Consider the following 7,248-nt stretch of genomic DNA (forward strand, 5'->3'; position numbering starts at 1 on the left):
GGAGTGGGGGCTAGGCAGCTGTGCCACACATCCCCTTTGCATAGCATTCGTGCATTTGCTAGCCCAGATCGTAGCAGGATAAACACCACCAACAGAAAAGCCACCGTCTCAGGGGAAGGGTGAGCCAGCTGGGAGCTAGGGGAGCATGCAACCTGGTCATCACACCCAAGCCTCCCCATGCTACAGGGTGCAGGGGTGTTTCAATGCAGTTCAGAGCTGGGAGTGGACCACTGGCTTCCAGCATGCATCGGTCTCATCCACATGAGCTTCCAGCACAGATGTGACAAGTCCACATGCCTGGCCACTGTACTCATACCCCACTGGCCCACACTGCTCCAAGCCGAGCAAACCCAGCAATCCTGATCCCCAACCCTCCAGGGGCATCTCACAGGGCCAGTCCTCAGCAAACTGCATGAGCTTGTCCCGGCTTTAAGAGCTTGCACTACAGAGGATACAAACCTGCTCCTGCAACCACTTGTAAAGCTCCAGCTTCTTCTGATCTAAAGGAAGATGTCTTGCATCCAAGCCCTGCTGAACACCCACGCAGGAAAGGAGGATGTGGCCAGCAATTAAAGACTCCCCTACACCAGGAGCATATGCACAGGAATGCCACACTTGGGGCTAGCCAGGGCACCAGCTCAACGGCGCAAAGCCCCTGGAATTGCTAGTGTACTTTTGTCACAGGATGTGAGGGCTGAACTAGTCAGTATTTGCTGTATAAATTATGCTGGTTAGTGGGAACAGTCAGAAGAAAGAGCCTATTCTTTACAACTCTAGGCTGCAGGGGACAGCAGGGCAGGAGATTTCAAAGCAGTCAGAAGCTTTCCCATAGCACTTTCCTTAATGCCTTATTTCTGCAGGTGAAGCACCAAGGTCTGCAGGGGGCTAGAAGCAGCATGGTCCTGTCTGCAGACACATCCAAGCTGCTTTACCTGGGCTTGCCCGCACACTGTAGCCGTCTCCCCAGGAGAGAACGGCGCTCAGCACCAGCCTGCCCCTTGAGTACTTGCCTCACTTCTCTTTAGGTAGGGCAACACATTGAGTGTGCTGCTGCCAGCTTCATTGCTGCTGGCACCTAGGCTGGCTAGGTTAGAGCTAGATTAGTTATTAGAATTGCACTAATTACACCACCCAGCAACCCCAAGCCCAACCCCCAGCACTCCCCACCCCAGCAGCAGAGGAAGGATGGGATTTACTTACCAGGGACCTGGCAAGCCCCAGCTGAGCAGCCTGCTGGAAGAACCTCCCAAGCAAGCTTTCAGAGCCAGCCCGCTTGACTACCATCTCCTAAACACAAAGGGGAAGCACAGTTAGAGGAGCAAGGCCTCACCTGCAGTGTTCAGATCCCACAGAGCCTCCCCCCATCACACAACACACCCCTTTTTCCCCAGGGCTGGTACATGGGGCTACAGGACTGGCTGGCTGCTGCTCCATGGTGAAGAGCAAGCTGAGCTGAACAGAAACCTGGCTGAGCCTAACACCAGCACTTTAGTTACTTACAGGCTCTGATCCAGCTGCTGCTTATTATGTTAAGGAGCCGCCAGTCTTAATTAATCAGTGTGACCTTTCCTTGCAGCCTCATTCTGGTTGTAAACCAGTCCCCCAGATTAGGATGCAATCCTAGAGCTGTTGCTTGCTGGGGAATAATTCAGTGTGTGGCTCTCTGGGGGATGTGCTTTGGGCCGGACCTCTCGGCACTTGGGCAGCTGCCCTTACCAGAGTGCAGGTGGCATGCAGGGCCAGCCTGGGGCCGTGGGGGACTTTTATCCCAGTTTATCGCTGGCATAAGGAACTGCACCAGACCTTGAATGGCAGAGAACTGGGCCCAGATTTTCAGAAGCATTTGGATGCCTAAAGATGCAGCCAGGTCCCAAGTGGGATTTACAGTTTGCACTTTTGGGGGCCCAAATGCTTTTAGCAATGAGACCCGGGTTCTTGCAGGCTGACTTGCTGCGGCAGCAGGGTGGCAGGGGATATGAATTCCTGAGGCCCCTGCACAGCAGGACCTGCACCCCATCCTGCCCCGGCTTCCTTGAGCATTTGGTCGGGGGCACCCGCCGGGGGGTTGGGGCTGACCGATCCACGGCTGTACTGAATAAGAGCTATGGCCTTGAGGGAGCCCAAGCCCTGTCCCAGCCTCTGTGGCGACAATTCACAGGCCCCCCAGATGATCCATCCCTCTCAATTCCCAGCGGATCGCTCTGCAGTGCTGTAGTCCAGGGGTGGGCAAAGTCCCAAGATAGGGATTGTGGCAGACTCCATTTCCCAGGAGCCCCTGCCCACGTTGCTGCACCTGGTTTTCATGGAGATCCCAGCAGCAGGGGGGCTGTGACAGTGCAAGGCGAGGGTTTCCAAGGAGACCGGCCCCCGCAGTGCTGGCAGGGCGAGCGGCTGGGCAGGCAGCTGCTCCGGGGCCGGGATCTTGCAACGGTGACAGCATGGTCGGGATCTGCTGCCCACGTGCCACGGGCAGCTCTGCCCCAACTCCAGATCATGCTGTCATTGCTGCAAAATCCCAGCCCCGACCCCGGAGCAGCTCCTCACCCAGCCCGGCGCCCTGCCAGTGCTGCTGGGGCTGGTCGCCATGGAAACCCGTGTGCCCCCCCCCAGTCCCACTGGTCCCACTGCTGCTGGGGTATACATGGAAACCAGCTGCAGCAATGCAGGCAGGGCTCGCTGGGAAATGAAGTCCATGCACTGACCTGCAGCTGCCATTTTGCCCACCCCTGCTGCAGACCCAGCAAGAGCAACTGCAGCTGCAGGGACGTGGGGCTGCTATTCATTATACCCAGCATGGAGAACGGGAGGGGGGCTGCTCTGGTTCCCTGATGCCTCTGCTGTGCTCAGTTAGCCACTTTGACAGCCCAAGAGGCTCCTCCCAAACGCTGCCTGCAGCTCTGTGTTTCCCCAGCTCTTTGACGCCCGGGAGGGGCCCGGGAGGGTTTATCCCTGTGCTGCATGTGCCCCCTACATTTGGGTCCTGGGCTTTAGGCCGAGTCCTCCTCCCTCCCTGCAGTCCCGAGCCCCCAGGGCTGATCCTTTGCAAGGATGCACAAGGCTCACTGGCACCGTTTTGCAGCTGGCCTAAACCCAGAGATCAGGAGGAGGCCTGTGAATGGCTCTGTGGACTGGTGAGCATAACATGGGCCATTTCCCCAGCCAACCCTGGTGCTGAGATCATGCCTCTGTTCCACTTCAGTTAACATGGATTTCAAACTGGGACTATTGATAGAGCTCCAGGAGGGGACAAGAAGAGCCCCTTTCCTCCCACTCAGCCCCCGGGCTCTCTCCAGCCGGGCACCGCAGCCTGGGGGGTGAGGGGAGGAGGGGGTTGAGGGAAGCTTGGAAAGGGGGAGGCCAGTGTCCACAGGCCTGGCTGCTTGCTGGAGTTTGCCATGCTGTGCAGCCGGCTCCGGTGCGGCACTTCAGAGACGCAAGCGGCCAAGCTGCAAAGTGACCTGGGGACACCCCTGGTTACAGCTGTCCCCACAGCATCATTTCTGCTGCCCTAGTGCCAGCTGGAACTGGAGTGCATAGACGGGAAGGGACGGATTTTGCTCCAAGGTCATTGAATTTACTCAGACGTCAAGCTGGTTCAGTGCTAACGTGCACATGGGCCAGCCACAGATTTGGGGCCTTTATTATTTCATCCGAAAAGGTCCAGGGCCCCAGACCAAGGCCTGCTCCTGCTCCTGTTCCCATTGAAATCAATGGCAAAACTCCCCCCCACTCTATCAGTGCAGGATCAGGGCTTAAATCTGCTGGAAAGCACCAGCTGCCCTACAGGGGAGAGGCTGGAAGGAGCACGAGCAGCTGGCAGGTCTGTCTATCGCTGTGGGGCCGTGGGCCAGGGCTGCAGCAGGGGCTGAAGTCGAGATTGCCCTTTCTGTGCATTGTTTCCAGTGCAGGAACAGATGAAAAGCAGCCTTGAGGCACCTGCCGTAAGTCCAGGCGTCAGGAGCAAACTCTCTCCATAGGCACAGTCCAATTCTGTGTCTCCCTGCCTGCCTCGGCGTGGAGAGAGAAGAATAAAAGACAAAGCCCCTTTGATTTCCAGGTCTCTGCCGGGGCACGCTTGGTTTCTGCACCTGTGGGAGCACAAGGCTGCGACTGAACGGCTGCCCCCCCCCCGCCTCCCCCGGGGCAGTTTGTGGACGTTGGCTCTGTTGGTTTCAGGGATGCTCGAGACTGTTCCTTAGCCCGGCGTGGAGGCACCGGACGCTGAACAGGAGGGAGAGAGAGACAAAGAGGTCTCAGAAAGAGCCGTTTTAGAAACATCCCTCCCCTAGCGTGCACGGCTCCTGCTCCCACAACGCCCTGCACCTAAGGAGCAGTGACTCACCCCTGAAAGGCCACCGCTCGATCGACTCGTCCTTTCTCCCTCTTTGCAGGCGGCTGCAAAGTGCTCTCTGCCTGCCCATGCTCCACAGCCCCGGGGACCGGCAGCCCCGCCAGTGCCTTGCTATTTCCCTGGCGGTGACAGGAGCCCATCTGCTCAAGTGGCCCTCGTCTGCGCTGCACACGGAGCAGGCAGGCAGCGCGGAGGCGTAGGGATGAGCTCCCCTCCTCTCCTGCCTGCTTCAGCTGCCTCCCCTTTGTACAGGCAGATGATGCATCATCTCGGGGCCGGAGAGAGCAGGTGCAGCCCCGGCTGTCTGGCAGGAGTCATCGCAGAGCGTCACCGCACGCAGAGCAACGCGGAGAGTATAAATACGAGGCGGCTGCTCTGGAGAGCAGGAGGGGACCGGAGTGCCTGACTCCAGGGCACCGCAGAGGCAAGAAGCCAGCGCGCTGTCTGCCCGGAGATGTCACTCCGGGCGCAGGCGAGCCCCGGCTGCGACTCTCCCCCTGCCAAGGCTTCCCGAGACGTCTTCAATTACATGGTGACCCCTGACCGCATCCCGCAGTTCATCATCCCCTCGCTGGACATCCAGGAAGGCCACAGGCTCTTCAGCAAGAGGAAGGCCCAGAGGAGCAGCTCAGACCCCACGGGGAAGACGGCTCATGCTCTGCCCTGCCCCCTCCTAGCCTGCTCCAGCCTGGAGCTGGCTGTCAAGGTGGAGGAGATTTCAGACCCCATCGCCCGGGCAGCCCTATCCCTGCCCCACTTGCCCAAGATCACCACCCCGTATGGCTTCATCACCCTGGGGAAAAGCCCCCAGGTCACCAATGAGGAGGCTTTGTTTTTCCACTTGGACTTTGCTTCTCCCAAGTGTCCTGGCGGGAAACCTCCTGCCCCTGAGAAGCCGGGAAGCCGAAGAGACCCCGAGATGCCCACGGCCCCGACAGACGGTTGCTCTCAAGTGGCCGGCTGCTTACAAGACTGGCAGCAGCACCGTGCCCAGCAGACCAGCTGCAGAGGCAGCAACGGGAGCCAGGGCGCTGACCACCCAGCCAGGCCCCTCTTCCCACAAAGACGGTCCAGCCCCATTAGAAGCAAAGAGGCCATGGGTGTGTTGGGGAGCAGAGAGGCAGAGAGGCTGGAGGGTGAGAGGAAGTCCTTTGAGACGGTCTGTCAGAAGAGCACCTCCAGTCCCGAGCTCCGGGGCACAAAGCCCCAGAGAAACTCACTCCAAAGGATCCTGAAGAAGTGCTTCGCCCAGCTCAAGCTTCTCAAGTCCATGAATTTCACCCTCCATTGATGCTGCAAAGCAGCTCCAGGGAAGGGGGCTTATCAAAAGGTGGAGGCAGGGGGACGTTATTCCAAATGCGGTCAACTTCCACGTCATGGCCAGGCCTCCGGACTCAAACGCAAGTGCATTCAAGTGATTGCTCCATTCCAGTTTGCAACCGCTACAGTGAACTGGTCGGCATGTGCGTGCCCACTGCTGCGCCTGCTGAGAGATTAGAAAGGCTCAGCTGGGTGTCAAAGGCCACACGCGAACGAACCGTGCTGTGAATGGTGTGGCCTCGTGTAGGGGGGAATCTCACCTCTCCCCTTGGCGTTGCTCGGGCACAGTATGGAAGACAGCAGCTCAGAAGCCCTGGGAGAAGCTGGTGTGTATCGGGGGGCAGGCACCCTGCCTCCTTCACATGCATCTTTTCTCTTTGGTTGTCTGTCCTGACATTTGTGTATCAATAAAATATTCGTTTCCAACTTGATCCCTTTGTATGTGATGTCTGTGACGGGCAGCGGAGAGGAGGCTCCTCTGCAAATGGCTCTGGGGGCTCTATAGAAACAAAGCAAGTTCCTTTTCCAAACCCAGTGGCCAAAGCAAACTGGTGGCCCAGGCAATCAGCACGCACACTGACTGGCAAAGGGGCTGGATGTGTACTGTTTGGCGGTAGGGGGTTACTGTCAAACCTCAGTGCTGAGGGGAAAGGGCAAGGGATGCTAACAGTGAAATGCTACCAAATAAGATACAGGCCAGGTACACTCTCCTTCAAAGTCACGGAAACTTCCCTGCTCCTCAGATGATCGATGTGCTTTGACTATTTCCCAGGTCACAGCAGGTGTTACTATTCATTTATGGTGCGGTAGCACCCAGCAGCTCCAGTTGAGGTCAGGGCTGTGTCATGCTGTGCATCCCTTGAATGCAGGACATTCCTCACCCTTAAGAGGAGACAGTGTAAATTGCGTAGTAAAGAAGAATTGTTTTCATCTTCACTTTACAGGTGGGAAAACTGAGGCTCAGGGAGCTTAGGACACAGAGTTGGGAAAGCCCAGAGATGCCAAGGGATGCTCTGCACCCTATTCCCAATGAGAGCCCATGGGAATCACTCCCTGATGCCCCTTAGTGGCTTAGGAAAGCCAATTCAGGCCAGTGCCGTGTGTTTTCATCGGGTCTAGTAGGCAAGTGGAGAAGGAATCGATTCACAGAATATGCGCAGTGCAACAATTGCAGTGGGAGCTCCCCAGAAACACCCAGGGCCTTCAGGGCAGCTTCAAGGCTGAATCAAGGGAAGTGCAATCACTTTAAACAAGCATAACTCCTTTTTGCTCCCACCCACATCCCTCTCACACACCTTCTGCTGCGAGGGAGGTCTGGGACTCAGACATTTATTATCAAGCCTCAGCTTCATACAGTAAAAACTGTACCTACTGTTCTGCCCCGATCCGGGTGTCTCCAGCTGCCGATAAACCTGCCTGTATCTCAAGGGAACAGAAGGCTATACTGGAAGCAAATTCTTCCCCCTACAGTCATAGGCTAGGGACAGCCATTCAAAAAGCCTGAGTCTGAATTGATTCAATCTTTGCAGGTTAGTTTAACTTGGTTGGGCTTAATCAGTTTGTAACCATACAGACAT

At 57.0% G+C, this 7,248-nt stretch overlaps 2 protein-coding genes and 1 long non-coding RNA gene across 5 annotated transcripts in view; 2 read left to right on the forward strand and 1 right to left on the reverse strand.

Annotated features, from left to right (window-relative positions):
* The window catches only part of LOC109294840, an 18,037-nt gene extending 15,455 nt beyond the window's left edge, over positions 1-2,582 (forward strand). Inside the window, exon 3 of the long non-coding RNA XR_002096634.1 lies at positions 2,474-2,582. This is a non-coding gene — a long non-coding RNA (uncharacterized LOC109294840). The remainder of the gene's footprint in view (positions 1-2,473) is intronic.
* LOC109294837 overlaps positions 1-4,474 on the reverse strand; it is a 22,596-nt gene extending 18,122 nt beyond the window's left edge. For 2 of the 3 annotated variants that reach the window (XR_002096633.1, XM_019513346.1), the window contains exons 1-2: positions 1,378-1,468; positions 1,201-1,287 (exon numbers count right to left, since the gene is read on the reverse strand). Coding sequence is in view for 2 of the 3 variants with exons in the window: in XM_019513346.1 (XP_019368891.1) it covers positions 1,201-1,287; positions 1,378-1,434 (144 nt within the window). In the remaining variant the exon portion in view is untranslated. Of the gene's footprint in view, positions 1-1,200; positions 1,288-1,377; positions 1,469-4,342 lie in introns of those variants that run through there. The other variant, XM_019513347.1, reaches the window with a different exon arrangement.
* A 215-nt stretch (positions 4,475-4,689) lies between these two features.
* LOC109294838 (C2 calcium-dependent domain-containing protein 4A-like) lies at positions 4,690-6,096 on the forward strand. The gene has a single exon (XM_019513348.1). The coding sequence runs from the start codon at positions 4,806-4,808 to the stop codon at positions 5,640-5,642; it is 837 nt and encodes a 278-aa protein (XP_019368893.1). The 5' UTR covers positions 4,690-4,805; the 3' UTR covers positions 5,643-6,096.
* The last annotated feature ends 1,152 nt before the right edge of the window (positions 6,097-7,248 follow it).

This window comes from Gavialis gangeticus, unplaced genomic scaffold (assembly GCF_001723915.1).
Source record: "Gavialis gangeticus isolate Ggan-Ray unplaced genomic scaffold, GavGan_comp1, whole genome shotgun sequence".
Classification (NCBI taxonomy): domain Eukaryota; kingdom Metazoa; phylum Chordata; order Crocodylia; family Gavialidae; genus Gavialis; species Gavialis gangeticus.

Bases quoted from the DNA above. Each gene is read 5' to 3' on its own strand.
- LOC109294838 (XM_019513348.1), top strand. From the start codon at position 4,806: ATGTCACTCCGGGCGCAGGCGAGCCCCGGCTGCGACTCTCCCCCTGCC.